The sequence below is a fragment of the Ursus maritimus genome, unplaced genomic scaffold, assembly GCF_017311325.1.
Source record: "Ursus maritimus isolate PB19 unplaced genomic scaffold, ASM1731132v1 scaffold_10, whole genome shotgun sequence".
Classification (NCBI taxonomy): domain Eukaryota; kingdom Metazoa; phylum Chordata; class Mammalia; order Carnivora; family Ursidae; genus Ursus; species Ursus maritimus.
The window spans coordinates 14,714,219-14,731,528 of record NW_024423344.1 but is presented as its reverse complement, the minus strand read 5'-3'; the positions used below and the strand labels follow the sequence as shown (position 1 = coordinate 14,731,528).

The 17,310-nt window shown below is 34.3% G+C and overlaps 1 protein-coding gene across 1 annotated transcript in view; it reads right to left on the bottom strand.

Annotated features, from left to right (window-relative positions):
- The window catches only part of NBEA (neurobeachin), a 664,295-nt gene that overhangs the window by 549,285 nt on the left and 97,700 nt on the right, over positions 1–17,310 (bottom strand). Inside the window, exons 9-10 of the mRNA XM_040622005.1 lie at positions 1,733–1,930; positions 965–1,098 (exon numbers count right to left, since the gene is read on the bottom strand). Of these exons, the coding sequence (XP_040477939.1) occupies positions 965–1,098; positions 1,733–1,930 (332 nt within the window). The remainder of the gene's footprint in view (positions 1–964; positions 1,099–1,732; positions 1,931–17,310) is intronic.

The window sequence follows — 17,310 nt, the reverse complement described above, 5'->3', positions numbered from 1 at the left end:
TATTATTAGCAATTAAAATAGAATTTTGTTTATAGCGTATTCAGATAATAAATATGAGAAAATCATGTTGTATTTCAATGGAATTTAAATTTATTTTCCCATCTTTGCTTTATTCACTAGGTTTTCCAACAATTCAAAATTGGATGACCCATGAAGAACTGCATGTATATGTGTACATACTAGGGAAGCACTCCTATATTGCTTCTGGAGTAAAAATGAATGTTTACCTATACGATTTTCTCTTTAAATTCTCCAAACATAGCAATGTACAGAGTAAAAATAGTTGTTGAATTCACATTCAACTTCTTATAGAAATGATTCTAAGATATAAAATTAAATCAGCATTTGATGCATGAGGTACATTTTAATAAAAAGAAAGGAAGCTACAGAATTGCACATGAAATAAACCTAATTAGAAAATAACTAAATTTTTATATAAACACAGATATGCCACTGGGTAGATCTGGATTCTCATATATGAACTATATTTAAAGGAAAGCTAATATCAATTAATATTATGCTAGTATTATGATAACATAAGTATAAAATAATACTAATATATAATATATAAATAATGTAACTGTTACCAAATACTGTTTCTTCAGAATAAATTTTACCCTAGTAATTTTGTTTAACAGGATTTCATGGATGATCCAAACCATAAGCATTTCCAAAGGATAAGGTTAGGACTGATATTTTTCCTCGATCTGTATTAAAATCATTCATTATGCAACATCTGGTAAGAAGTTTTGATTTATTATCAAGGAAGTCATTCTTTTATGATTATAAGTGTCAAGTTTAAATATTATGTAAATACATATCTGCCTTAGTCCTAAAGAAACTTTTATTAGTACTTCAGGGATAAAAATCAAATATTATAATGCATTTACACAGCATCGACTATGCCAGGCATAATCTAAGTGTGTAAAAATTACAAGAAATTACACATTTAAAGAAAACTTACCAGACAGTTGTTTCCACTTGACTGTCATTGAGCTGCCGATTGTCCAGTTGGGCAAAAAGTGGAAAAAGCACTTGAATGCCTCCAATTGAATGAATTGCACTATGAATTGAATGTGTTACTATAGCTTTCACATCCTACATTCAAAAACAAAAACGTGTATTAAACTCCTGAAGCATAAAGTTATCACTATTTCCTTGTTCCAAATGACTTTGCAAAAAAATTTAAAAACACAGACATTTAAAATCCCTAAATTATAAAATTTCTAATACACATATAAAATAAAAACTTGAAATATCTTTGCCACTTTTAAATTTGACCCTGAAGTTGAGATTTTTATACTGAAAATATGAAGCTATAAATCAAAAAACAATTTAGAATAAGAAATACTATTAGCAGATTTAAAGATTTTCAAGTAATTTTTATATGGGCGTGTTATACTAGTATATTCTTAAAGCAAAGTATATTTTTGTGTCTAACAACTATCTGTTCAGCTAATCAACTGATTTTATTTCAACAGATACAGAACAGACAAGATAACAGAGACGACAGATTCCCTACTAAGGAGACTGACTAGTCCAGGGTAAAGTATATTGGCAAAAAATAAAAATAAGAAAATAAGGGAAAAGGCAAAAATGTCACTCAAAGAAGTAGAAAACAAAAAGAAAAAGAAATAGGAACTACAGATCTACGGATTAGCCAGGTTTAATATGTAAAATACATACTGTTAATGCTCAATGAGAATATTAAACTAAGCCACTATTCACCTACCTGGAGCATTAGAGCATGTGGGGAATGAACAAAAATTGATGCATTTTCCTTCGGTGATGATTCCAAGCATAGCTGAGCATCGGTGGCCTTAGCATTATATGTAAATGCAATACTACTTGCAAGTTTCCCATCATAGAGAACCTGTTTATGATGTTCTGCCAAATGAATGTCACTCTCAGATTTAAATTTGAAGGTGCTCTGAAAAAATAAAACTAAATTAAATACTCTTTTTAAATGTAACATAATAAAACTCTAAAGTTTTAAGGCACAGAAACATTTACAGTAATAGACAATTTGTTTTGACCCTTCCAAATGTCAGACATTAGCCAGTCGTATTACATTATTTCGTTATTCTCACTTCAATTCTATGAGTTAAAATTTTACTCACCATGTTAATAAACACACTCAGATCTGCATATTTTTGTTTTGTTTTTTGATTATTTATAAACTAATTTTATTAGAAAAAATATAAAGCCAGATGTTATTAAATCTGTACCAAAAGGGTTTTGATTTAATACTTCATAATATAAATTTAATTTTTCTAGTTAACACATTCAAAAATATTTACAGGAGTAAAAAGCACCTGGTACATGAATTACTTATGCAGAAAAATGATTATCATTTAAGACTATGAAAAATGTTTATATGCAAAAATATTTATGTCTCTACTATAAAAAGTATATCAACATATTGAGTAATAATACTATCCACAAAAGTATCAGAAAGTCATGTTAAACCCAGAAGAAAGCCTCATTAAAACATATCACCACTTTATATAGACAAATAACAAAGACGTACTAGTTGTAACAAGAAAGGTATTGTTAGAAATGGTTAGAATTTCTCTGCAGATATAAACCTGACAAAGACAAATAATATTTAACCTTTGCAAAAATCACATGATATGACTATTATTATTATTTTCAACTTACAACTATGAAAACTGAATGTCAGGGAGATTAAGATCTGGAAGGGAGAATGCCAAGACACAATGTCAAGTCTTCTGACTCATAGTCAGTATTAATGAATTAATGGTAAAGTGATCTGGATTATAATCCAGACTCTACCACTAATTATCTCTAGACCTTTATTTAATAAGTGTCAAAGAAATCATTTAACCAATGTGGCCTCATTTCATTACTCTAATGTTACAGTAAGATTAAACCAAACGTTCCAAACTGTACAGGAGCCAAATAGATATGTGTATAAATGAAGCAGGCCACATGGGGATTTCTTCATATTAGACAGTGCATATCCTGTTTAAAGTGTCCCTCAATGCTCAGCTCAAATCAATTATTGTACCATGTTGCCAGTTCTTCAATATTTTTCAGAAGAAACATGAACTCTAGACTTCTTTATAAAATCACCTAATTTGTAATTTAATGCCAATGTTTAAAAACACTGTGCAGACCAAACATGTCAGGCCAAATTTAGCCCATTTTCTACTTTTAAACTAGTATCAGAGAGCCTCCCTTCCTTGAACTCGGGCGCAAACCATTTATTAGACATCTACCAACAAAGAGTAACATGAATAAATGAAAAGTTGTATATATGTGCTATGGATGGTACTTTTTGTCTTTTAAAGGTAAGCACGTTTACATATTTTGATATAAGTAATAAGCTAACAAAATTGCAGTATTTTGGATCAAACATTGCTTTCTCTTCTCAATTAAATGGAATGTAGAACTTTATCTGCCACCTCAGAGTTTCAAAATTTAATTTGTTTATGTAACTCACAGATTCATACTTCCTAATCTAGAGGTAACAGTTGGGCTTAACACATGTTCTGGTTTAAAATAAAGATTGTATTTCAGTCCTTCTTGCACTGAAGAATAGGTGACAAGTACAATAAAAAGAATTTTTTAAAAAGTAATATCTGAATAAAATTATGAGTTAACTATATTAGGTAGTAATATTGGCAACATAAAACCAATTTAATTTGCCTTCTTCACTGGTTGCCTTGGTATTAAAAAATAAACACTTTAATAGGTATTTAGGTAGAATTATACATGCGCAAATGTTTAATATTTATGTTTCTATTCCAATCATTTGAAGTAAAATTTCACAAATAGATTATTTACTTATGTTGCAAAGCACTGATCAAAAGCAGATTTAATTATTTTTGGAGGAGTAAAACATATGAGTTAGTTTGTAGAAATAAAAGCATTTAATTGAGGGAATTTTGAGGAAGAGTATATATGTTATTAAAACACTGGAGAAGCAGACCAAATAACGAAGAGGGGAGTCAAGGAGTTGGATGACCCAAGGGCAAGCTGTTTAATCAAGTAGAGTAGTGGTGCTTCCTTATGTTGATGATATTATACCAAGAAAAGCAATGTGTAAATGATGGGAATAGCAACTGGAGGAAAAGGAACATACGGTCTAGCCAGTAGAGCTACATTATATTAAGGAATTTTTCGGATTTGACAAAAACAATGGCAAAAAAAGCAAAAATCAACCAGGGGACCAGCGGGCTACATCAAACTAAAAAGCTTCTGCACAGCTATGGAAACCACCAACAAAATGAAAAAGCAAGCTATCAAACAGGAGAAAATATCTGCAAATCATATACCTGATAAGGGGTTAATATCCAAAATATATAAAAAACTCGTACAATTCAACACCAAAAAAAAAAAAAAAATCTGATTTAAAAATAGGCAGAGGACCTGAACAGACATCTTTTCAAAAAAGACATATAGATGGCCAACTGACACATGAAAAAATGCTTGATATCACTAATTAGGGGAATACAAATCAAAACCACAATGAGCTATCACCTCACACCTGTTAGAATGGCTATTACCAAAAAGACAAGATATAACAAGTGTTTTCAAGGATGTGGAGGAAAGAGAATCCTTTTGCACTGTTGGTGGGAATGTAAATGCAACAACTATGGAAAACGATATGACATGTTCTCAAAAACTTAAAAACCGGGGCACCTGGGTGGCTCAGACGGTCGAGGGTCTTGGTTTTGGCTCAGGTTATAGTCTCGGGGTCTGGGATTGAGCCCTACCTTGGGCTCTGTGCTCAAGTGGAGTCTGTTTGGGATTCTCTCCCTCTTCTTCTGCCCCTCCCCCCCCACACACACACAAACACGTGCGTGGCTCTCCCTCTCTCAAATAAATTTTTAAAACTTAAAAAATTTTATTAAAAAAACTTAAAGATAGAACTGCCATATGATCTGCAATTCCACTTCTAGATATTTATCCCCAAAAATAAAACATTAATTCAAAAAATATATGTACCCCCATGTTCACTGCAGCATTATTTATAATAGCCAAAACATGGAAGCAACCTATGTGTCCACAGATGAATAAATGGATAAAGCAAATGTGGTGTGTATATGTATATATACAATGGGATGTTATTCAGCCATAAAAAAGAATGAAATCATGCCCTTTGAACACCATATGGACCTTGAGGGCATTTTGCTAGGTGAAATAAGTCAGAGACAGACCAATATTATATGACCTTACATATATGTGGAATCTCAAACAAAGAACTCATAGATACAAAGAATGACCAGAGAAGGAAGGTGGCGGTAGATAAATTGGTAAAGATAGTCAAAGACTATAAACTTCTACTTTTAAGATGAGTAATTCTGAAGATACAATATACAAAATGTTAATTAGAGTTAATAATACTTTATTGTATATTTGGGAGTTGCTAAGAGAGATTTAAAAGTTTTCAGTACACCCTAAAAATTGACTATGTGAGGTAATGGATGTGCCAACTAACCTTATCGTGGTAATCATTTCACAGTATATACATATATCAAATCATTACACTGAATGCTTTAAATTAATACAATGTTATGTGTCAATTATATCTCAGTAAAACTTGAATAAAAGCTCTGAGATTTAAAAAAGTAAAATTATTGTATTGTCAGTTTTACACAGTGCAACAAATAGTTAAAAACATTAGATTCACAATCAGTTAGAATTAAGTCTGAATCCCTACTCTATTACTAACTGTGTATCCATCCACAAGTTATTTACCTCTCATCTGTTACACACCTAACAGATAAAATAGTAAATAGAGTACTTTGAACAATACATAGATCTTTAAAAGCAACTCAGAATGGTAGCTGTTATTACTATGTCCTTTTCTACTTAGTATTATACAAATATTTTTCTATGTTCAACTTTTCTTCATAAATGTCACTCATAAAACATTCACCATAAATTTTATGTAATGGTATATTGCACTTATGATAGTGAACATTCAGGTATCTGTAACATAGTTGTTTATGAGGCAAAGCCACATTGAGTATAACCCTAATCACCCAAACTGGAATTACTTAACATGAGTATGAGAAAATGTTCCAGAACACTGCTAAATGCAACCAAATTAAGTTTACCTAATTGCTGCAAAAGCAGAGACTTGTTATTTTCTAATACTAATGTCTGAAAATGCGTATATGGCAATACCTATTGCTCTTCCAGGATCACTATGTGACAAGTATTGCTGATTTTAATAGGTAATGACATTGCAACATTCGATGAATTATATTTCCTGACATATAACTAAGAGAATGTTACCTGCTGTATATTGTAGAATTTTCCCTTCATTTTGAAGGGAAGAAATTCATTAAAAAGTAAAATTATTCATTAAAATTTAAATTCATTAAAAATAATTCAGACTCTAATATCTACATTTCCAAACTTCTCTAGGAAAATACATAAATAGGATCAATCCGTTCTTCTGCTACAGTTTTTTTTTTATAATTCCAAATGGCTGGAAAATCAAAATTCACTATTTTGATATTCAAAATCTTCAATAACTTGGTTTCAACCTATCATAATCATCCTCACATTCCACTATAAGCCACTCAGCCTACCTACTCTGTATTCTGCCATGAAGCTATGCCTGATTGTGGATTAAACCATAAACATATCCTACACTTCCTTGCTTCTACCCTGTAATCCTGCCCCCTCTCTCACATTCTATCATCATGTCCTGCTCTTCCCCTGAAATTTATGTATTTTTCAAGAACCACAAAAACTTTTTCAACAAAGAGTTCCTAAAGCCTTTGTAGCTGAAATTAATCATCCTTCCACAAAACTTTTTTTTTTTTTTAAGAATTTATTTGTTTATGTGACAGAGAGACAGCCAGCGAGAGAGGGAACACAGCAGGGGGAGTGGGAGAGGAAGGCTCACAGCGGCTCAGAGCGGAGGAGCCCGATATGGGACTCGATCCCAGTACACCAGGATCACGCCCTGAGCCGAAGGCAGACGCTTTAACGACTGCGCTACCCAGGCGCCCCTCCACAAAACTTTAATAGTATTTGCATTATATTTCCTTTCGGGTACACATATCAACTTTCAATTATAAACATATAGGGATATAATTATTCTCATAAAGAGTATAAACTTGATCATTTTTAACCCTAAGAGCTTAGAACAGTTCCTTAAATATAATAAATATTTGATATACTGATGAATTTTATTCAATTGCATGCCCTACAATCATTACTACCACTTCTTAATAAGCAAATATTAAAGAAAAGATTATAGTCACAAACATGTCAACAAATGGCAAATATATCAGCACAGAAAATTTCAGTGCGTGAGTCAGTACTTCAACACAGTGGACAATTGTTCACCCAATCAAATCTTCTTTTTGAAGATTTATTTGAGAGAGAGAGAGAGAGAGAACGCGCACGCATGCATGCGTGCACGCAAGCAGGAGGAGGAGCAGAGGGAGACAGAGAAGCCGACGCCCCCTGAACGCAGAGCCTGAGATATGGCGCTTGATCCTAGGACCTTAGATCATGACCTGAAGTCAGACACTTAAATGACTGAGCCACCCAGGTGCCCCCACCCAATCAAATCTTTAAAAATTATGATAATGGCAGAAATACCAAGTATCAGCATTTTAACTACAACATTTCAAATATTAAATAAGAGAAACACATCACTGATACCAACCAATATCTCAGAGAAATATTTAACATGATACTGAGAAACTAATTTCAAATTAAGTAATCATTTGCCAATATTAAGCAATTTCCTGTACCTCATTCTTCTAATATGAATAAGTTTTAAATATGCATGCAGTTGCACAGAAGAAAGGATACTGTGATAGGCTAGAAATTTAAAAAAATTAAACTGCAAAAGCAATATTATATAATCTTAAAAGATACACTTTGTAGAAATGATCTGGTTGGACACATGTATAACTAACTATAATCCAGTAGAGTAAAACTCCAAAATTTCTATCACTACTGTCATTCATTTGTATGATAATTACTGAGCACTGAAGGATGTGGAAATAAACCACCTCTCACTGGGTTGACACTCCATAGTCTCAAACAACTGTGTAACCTCTACTGCCTCTCTTCTGCTACTAGTTAACACCTTCTTCCTCCTAGGGCTCATGGAGCCTCCCCCTGTAAATGACAGCCCTACACTCGGCAAAGAATGCACAGGAAACCCTCAGAAAGACTTCTGCCCTTACCCCAACAGCTTGCTCCTTTTTTGCCCCCTGCTCTGTATATTTTAGCTATTTCAAGCTAGCCTGAACTCTGATCTCAACATCCTCAGTTCAGCTGCCTCCACAGCTAAAATATGGGAAAATATTTTTATTGGCCCCAGCCAGATATCAAGGGTGAATACCAAGCTCATCTTAAATAGATTCCTACACTCAAGGATCTCAGACCTGTGCTGTGTATTGACAAGTGTCAAAAACAGATGTTTTGTACATATTGCCCATTTTTATAGTTATTTACAGTAGTACGGCACATTCAGTAGCAGTTACTCCGACATGGGCAAAATCAGAAATCAGGTTGAACATTTTTTTTCTTTAAAGATTTTTATTTCTTTGACAGAGAGAGACAGCCAGCGAGAGAGGGAACACAAGCAGGGGGAGTGGGAGAGGAAGAAGCAGACTCCTAATGGAGGACCCTGATGTGGGGCTCGATCCCAGAACACTGGGATCACGCCCTGAACCGAAGGCAGACGCTTAATGACTGTGCCACCCAGGCGCCTCCGAACATTTTCTGAAATTAATTAAGCCAACACTTATTTCTTGTCTTTTTATTTTAGCCATTCTGACTAAAGGTGTAAAGTGATATCTAACTGGTTTTGATTTGCATTTCCCTGATGATTAGTGATGCTGAGCATCTTCTCCTGTGTCTGTTGGCCATCTGTATGTCTTATTTGAAAAAAGTCTATTCAGGTCCTCTGCCCATTTTTTTTAATGTTTTTTTTATTATATTATGTTAGTCACCATACAGTACATCCCTGGTTTTTGATGTAAAGTTCGATGATTCATTAGTTGCGTATAACACCCAGTGCACCATGCAATACGTGCCCTCCTTAATACCCATCACCAGCCTCTCCCATTCCCCCACCCCCTCCCCTCTGAAGCCCTCAGTGTGTTTCTCAGAGTCCATAGTCTCTCATGCTTCGTTCTCCCTTCTGATTACCCCTCCTTCTTTATCCCTTTCTTCCCCTACTGATCTTCCTAGTTCTTATGTTCCATAGATGAGAGAAACCATATGATAATTGTCTTTCTCTGCTTGACTTATTTCACTTAGCATTATCTCCTCCAGTGCCGTCCATGTTGCAGCAAATGTTGAGAACTCGTTCTTTCTGATAGCTGAGTAATATTCCATTGTATATATGGACCACAACTTCTTAATCCAGTCATCTGTTGAAGGGCATCTCGGTTTCTTCCACGATTTAGCAATTGTGGACAATGCTGCTATGAACATTGGGGTGCATATGGCCCTTCTCTTCACTACGTCTGTATCTTTGGGGTAAATACCCAGCAGTGCAATGGCTGGATCATAGGGTAGCTCAATTTTTAACTTTTTAAGGGACCTCCGCACTGTTTTCCAGAGTGGCTGTACCAACTTGCATTCCCACCAACAATGTAGGAGGGATCCCCTTTCTCCACATCCTCTCCAGCAATTCTTGTTTTTTGCCTTGTCAATTTTTGCCTCTGCCCATTTTTTAACTGGATTGTTTTTTTGGACTTGAGTTGCATGAGTTCCTCATACATTTTGAATATTAACCTCTTATCAGATATATAATTTGTGAATATCTTCTCTCATTCAATAGGTTGCCTTTTCATTTTGTTGGTGGTTTCCTTCACTGTGCAAAAACCTTCTATTTTGATGTAGTCCTAATACTTTATTTTTGCTTTTGTTTCCCTTGCCTTAGGAGACATATCTAGAAAAATGTCGCAAAGGCAATGTCAGAAAAAATACCCCTTGTGTTCTCTTCAAGGATTTTTAAAGTTTTCAGGTCTCACGTTTAGGTCTTTACTCCATTTTGAGTTTTTGAGTTTATTTTCAGCCACTGTAGAAAACAAGTATGGAGGGTTCTCAAAAAATTAAAAATAGAAATACCCCATAATCAAGTAATTCCACTACTGAGTATCTACCCAATGAAAATGATTTTTGGAATGATATATGCACCCCTATGTTTACTGAAGCATTATTTATAATAGCCAAGATATGGAAGATGATGGTTGTTAGAGGGGAGCACGATGGAGGGATGGGGAAAATGGGTAAAAGGGACAACAGATACAAGCTTCCAGTAATGGAATGAATAAGTCACAGGAATAAAAGGCACGGCATTAAGAATATAGTCAATGATATTATAATAGTGATGTATGGTGACAAATGGTAGCTACAGTTGTACTGAACATTGTGTAATGTATAAACTTGTCAAATCACTATGTTGTTCACCTAAAATGTATGTAACATTGTGTCTACTCTACTCAAATAAAAATTTAAGAAATTTTATAATTGGATAGCCTTTAAAAGATTGTTTTGCAAATTCCAATTGTCACCCCCCGGGGGAAAAAAATCAATTACAGATTAGAAGTTTCATAAGCCTGGGGCGCCTGGGTGGCAGAGCGGTTAAGCGTCTGCCTTCGGCTCAGGGCGTGATCCCGGCGTTCTGGGATCGAGCCCCACATCAGGCTCCTCTGCTATGAGCCTGCTTCCTCTCCCACTCCCCCTGCTTGTGTTCCCTCTCTCGCTGGCTGTCTCTATCTCTGTCAAATAAATAAATAAAATCTTTAAAAAAAAAAAAAAAGAAGTTTCATAAGCCTGACTGAACTGGTTTTAAAACTATGCTCTCTATGAAGCACTTCTCAGTTCCTACAATCAGAATCCGAAATTTCCATGATCCCATTGGACTTACTGTCCTCAGATTATATCATGATTATAAATTCAACGAACTTCACTTTTTAGCTTTCTGTATGTTTTTCTCTCTTACTTGGTTATAAGTTCCTTAAAGGTAATTTACAGCTTTGCATGTTCCATAATGATAATAGTGCTCCATGCATAGAAATGCCTTAACAAATGTTCTCTGAATTTTAAAGTTGTATGAGGAAATTCATCCAAATAGAATCATTTCAGTTTTTCTGCTAGACATTTTAAAGCTACTTAAATGACTTTTCCTTATTCAGGGAAAATTCAGAATTCAAAATAAAATTATCCATTCCTCTTTTTTTTAACACTTTCGCATTTTTATTTTCCATCTCTTTTTGACAATATACATCTACTTTATATTTAATTGCACTCATATTTTTAAGACTAAAAATATATTACCCTATTTCTTCCTTGATTTAGGTCTTGTTTCTGGATTCAATTCAATCACAAAACTTTTGTTTTCTACTACTGCTAACACCTACTACTTCTCAAGTTTTTATTTCTTTAAATATCTTTCTTTGGCTCTTTTTTGCTTCTTTTTGCTTTTTTGTGCCCTTTCCCTTACTTACTACATGTATAAAAAAGTTGGTTGCTTTGAGAAACACAGTAAACATTAAGGATGAATATGAAATCACAAATGTTCTTCACCACACACTGAACTTAAAGGAATAAAATCTTTTTTCAGCCGAAAGTCTTGTACCAATAATTACTAACATAATTCATTCTTATAATCTTCAAATGAATTTAAGTGAAAAGTACCAGAAAACACTGAAGATATCACTCTGTTTGTCTCATGGTTACCACCCTTTTAAAACAATGTCTGAAATGGTTCATTAATTCTTATCTTTTTTTATATGTCTATCACACTTAAGAACTCAGAATACCTGCTTTCTAAAAATAATGCTTAAAATAATGACAAATTTATTGTTAAATACTGTAATTAGCTTTTCTACATTGGCATTTTAACAATTCTGAAATGTATGTACATTCTACTATCTGGAACAAAAACTTTACTTACATTTTGTTCATATTGCTTACAATGGAATAAATAATGTTTAATATATTATCTGGGAAGTCATAAAATCTTTCTGGGAAATATTATGTAATAAGTCTAATAAAATATATTCTTATTTGGAAAAAAAAAAAAAACGGCCTTAAGTTTTGCAGTCTACAATGCAAATATCATATTCCCTATTTTGGTTTGTAGGAGCAAAAACCACCTCACATCATAATTAATTAAATATAAAATTTTTAGTTTTTTTTTAATTATTATGCAATTTAAATGACTATAATCTATTATTAAAATATGATAATTTTCTTATATTTACCCCTTTTTTATATTTAGATGACTTCCAACACTTCAAAATTATCTATTAAGATATAATAAGCATGCTTATGCATAAATATTCATCAATATTCACTAAATTATTCCTTGAAGGATTTTCAGAAGCACAATTGTTATATAAAATGGTATGAGCAGGATGGGGATGAGAATGAGGAGTGACTGCCAGTAGGCATGTGGGGTGATAGAAATGTTCTAAAATTGGATTGTGGTGATGTCTGTACAACTCTGTAAGTTACTTAAAATAATTTACTTGTACACTTAAAAGGAGTGAATTGTATGATATGTAAATTACACTTCAGTAAAGTTGTTATAATTTTTTAGAAGAAAAAAGAGAGTAGGGACATCTTCCAACCAGACATTGAGAGACATGAAATGAGACAGGAAAATATAACCCATACATATGGGAAAAAGCAGGCAAAAGAAACTACCAGTGAGAGCAAACAAATGTCAGATTTAACAGAAAAAAACTCTAAGGTAGCCATTAAAAATACATTCAAAAAACTGAAAGGAAACCATAATTAGAGAAGCAAATGCAGATATGATGACAATGTCATATTAAATAGAGACAATCAGGGAGCCTGAGTGGCCCAGTCAACCGTTATGCGTCCGACTCCTGGTTTTGGCTCAGGTCTGATCTCAGGGTCATGAGATCGAGCCCCACAAGGGGCTCAGCACAGAGTCTGAGTTTTTCTCTCTTCCTCTGCCCCTCCCCCTGCTCGCTCTCTCTCTCCCTCATTCTCTCACTGAAATAAGTAATATTTTAAAAGTTATTAAATAGAGAATATCAATTAATAAAGAAATACTATAAAAACAATCCAAATGGAAATTCTAGAGCTGAAAAGTGTAACTGAACTGAAAAACTTTCTACAGGTGCTCAACAAAAGGTTTGAACAAGCAGAGGACAGAGTTAGCACACATGAAAATAAAATAATAAAGATTATGTAATCCAAAACCAGAAAGAAAAAAGAGTAAAGAAAAATTATTGGAGCCTCAGAGAAATTTGGGAAACAACTAAGTATACCAACATACACAGAATGGGAATAGAAGTAGAGAAGAAGGAGAAAAGAGAAAAATATTCAAAAACTTGATGAACTGAGAACTTCCCCAATTTTTGGAAAACACTAATTTCACATTCAGGAAGCCCATGAACTCAAAGAAAAATAAAAGCAAAGAAATCTACAAAGAGAAAAGTCATAGTAAAAATGCTGGAAGCCAAAGACAAGGAGACATTCCTAAAAGCAGCACGAGAAAAATGACTCTTCACCTAAAAAAGAACACCAAATAAGATCAAGAGTTGACCTCTCACCTAAAAAAATGGAGGCCAGAACATAGCGAAATAAAACATTCAAAGTGCTCAAAGAAAAAACTTTCAACAAGAATTTATATCCAGAAAAGCTATCTGAAAGCAAAATGAAATACATTCACAAAAAAAAATAAAAACTGAGATAATTTGTTGCTATCTGACCCACCCTACAAGAAATAACAGAGTCCTTCAAATGAAAAGAAACCCAAAAAATAATCTGAACACACACACACACACGTGCACACACACAGTGACAAATATTAAAGATAAGTAAAGTAAATCAAACATGTGTAATCAAGTCTCTGAAAAGGAAAACCAAAGTAAGGAAACAACAAACACTAAACAATACAAGAAAAAAATCTTGAAATATAAAAATATGCAAAACTACATACTGAAGGTACACACCACTTATCTGAAAAATCAACCAAACAACCAAGGCACATCTAGGAAACTACTAGATATAAAGAAAAAAAAATCCTTTGAACATGTAGTCAAAAAGAACAAGTGCCTGATAACAGAAAGGATATAAGAACTGTCATCAGACTTTCAACAAAACACTTTAATCCAAAAGAAAATCAGTAACATATTTAAGACATTCAGAAAAAGGTTAGTCAAGGATTTTATAAGCAGGCAAATGCCTTTCAAGTGTAAACACCCCTAATAAAGTAATAATGAAATGCAGTTCTCAAGAAATACTATTCCCATAAGCCCTTCTAGAGAAATACACTATAGAATGAGCTTCAGATAGCAAAATACATCAGTACAAGGAATGTGATGAAACATTCTTGATGATGAAAGTACTAAATACAGAAGTACTTACAGGACTACAACCAAGAAATTTTAAAACTGAGAATAGTATGTAATAACTACGTTTACTCCCAGTGTAGATCATACCATGTATTAGTGTGCTAGGGCTGCCTCAACAAAGTACCTGAGTCTGGGTAGTTTAAACAACAAAAAATTTTTTTCTTACAATTCTGGGGGCTACAAGTCTAAAATCACGGTGTCAGCAGACTTGGTTCTTTCTGAAACCTCTTCTCCTCCCTGTATCTTCGTATGGTTTTCCCTCTGTGCATGTCTGTATCCTAAGGTCCTCTCATGACACCATTCATATTAAATTAAGACCCACCTTAATAGCCTCACTAAAGTTTCATTACCTCTTTAAAGCCCTTATCTCCAAATATGATCACATTCTAAGCTACTGGGATCTAGGACTTCAGCATAAAAATTAGGTGGGAATACAATTCAGCCTATAACATACTTAAACTATTAAAAAATGGCAAGGAGAATGAAGAGAACATATGCAAAAAAACTTATCTGTTTTCAGCAATAATGTCAGTAGAGTAATTTTGGTAGTGTTGTTCAGAGACTGTTGTATGTGTAATTATGGGCTTTCCTAATCCTATTACCTTTTGTACACTTGACAACTAGTATTCTCAATATAGAAGAAATGAGATACACATTTAACTTAGAGACGGTCAAGTTAAAACACAGCAAAGTCCTCAATTTCACACCAATAGAAACTAAGGATTCATGGAATAATGGCTGATTCTAGGACTGAAACAACAAAATGTTCAGGATGAGTCTGAAATACTGTCATGGGAAATAGCAAGGCATCTATCAAAGACTGCGGGGTCAGGTCAAAGGACTGAGGAACCAACTGCAACAGACATTCATCGCTCAAAGGTGGGACAATTTTAATTTCAAAAGGACAATAACTGCTGTAGATTGAAATACTTCAAATACATTTAAATCCATGAGTTTATAATGAAATTTTAAAAACAGTAATTGAAGATCTTTGAATAATGAAGAAATGTCATTAGGTTATACGTTTCCCCTCTTGACCATCAGGAAGCATTACTAGACTGAGTTGGTGGAGTAAAAACATGTTAGTATATACAAAATGTTCCAGTAATTGGATAAAAACCTTGTAGGAATAACCGATTTTAATTCAAGACTAGTGAGTAAAAATTATCTGAACTGGATAATAAAATAAGGCTAAAGGCATTACATTGGTATGGGGGGAGTGGGTGGGACCAGGTCACTGGAAAAATAGAACACTTTTCTCACCATTCACTGAAATTCTAGTATTTTATATATAGTAGAGCTTTAAGGTAATACACCGATATTTTTTTAAAGATTTTATTTATTTATTGGAGAGAAGGAGAGCATGCGAGAGAGAAAGAGAGAGAGAGGGAAGGAGTGCGTATGGCGGGGGGAGCTGAGGGAGAGGGACAAGCAGACTCCCTGCTGAGCAGGGAGCCCAAGGCAGGGCTCAATCCCAGGACCTGGGCTCATTAACCAACTGAGTCACCCAGGCATCCCACACCTGATATTTTAAATCAAATATAGCTAAACAAATACGATCACAAGCGTTATATTTTCCAAAAGAATCACCTTAGAAATACATATAATAGAATGTCTATTACTCAAAACATTCCTTATACCTAGGATTTTTTAAAAAACATTTTCAGAATCTACAGCATTTTTAAAGACCTTTACTAACAGGTGCTTGCAGTTTGCTAACTTTTCTGAAAAAAAAAAATTAAGTTGTAAACAGTTATTACAAATTAAAGACGAGGTTCTTAAAAATCTCAACTTTCCAGATGTGAGACAATTTAAAAACATTTATAAGTGTTTTGAGGAAAACTAGGCTTTAAAGTAAAAACGTTTGCCATTATCCAAAGAGACGTCTTTAGGTAAAGATAATAAAAACTACAGTCTGCATAGATAATGCAGAAAGTTTATCTGGTCAATGAACAAAAATCAAGTACTCAAAGTCTTCAGCTCCAGCCTTTGTTATTTGTTATTGCAGAAACTTCCTATTTACTTTTTCTTGTTAGATGATTAAACCAATGGTGGGATGATGGCAGAGATGGTAAGCCTGCATTTACTCAGCCCTACCCTGCACAGCCTTGGTAGGGGACTAATTCTCCACTGGTGGACCAGCAGCTTTGTCTCTTTGCCATCTTGTCACTTAGGGCTTTTTGGGCTTCTGTGATGCGGTAATTGAAGTTGTAGCAGTACAGATGTTGAGGTGGCTGCTGACCTTGGGTCTCATCTCCTTGATTTTCCTTATCTCTTTCACTGCCATCCTCTTTAGGCTGTCTATGGCAAGGAGGGCCCCTGTAGAATGGTCATTTATAATCCCAATACATATTCTGTCTCACTGGTCTACCTTGCTCTCCTGCACCCTGGTAGTCAGCACCCTCCATCACTTCTCCCCACATAGGAAGGTTAGAATACTGTGGTCAGCACCCATAAGGTCTTCACATATAGTTAAGTGGGCACTGTGGCCTGCATTAGGGCCTGGGCTTCAGGAGAACTTTCCGATCCTGCATTCTTTTCCCCATTCTCACTATTCTGAAAATTCTACAGGTAATTGCGTGGAGGACCCCTGCAACGTGGACAGTGTCTATAACTTAGCAGGTTCCAGCCTGCTGCACATTTACAGCCTTGCTCTGGAAATCTACCAGGGCCTGTAATATTTGCTGCCTCTGCACCCTTTTTATCCTTTCAATGATATCAAAAACTTGACAGCCTCTCTTATTTTCTACACTGCAAAAGTACTTCCTGGGATTATTCTTCTTTATGGCAGTCTGGTGTACAAATACATATTCTTTGATGTCATTCCTGTTGATTAAATCATATCTGTTTCTTACACTGAACCACTTTACTGTTTCCAAAAACTTCCTTGTGATGAACTTGACCCTTCAGGCACTGCCAATGGGGCCGCCCTTGCTGCTACTTGCTTTGAGGCTAG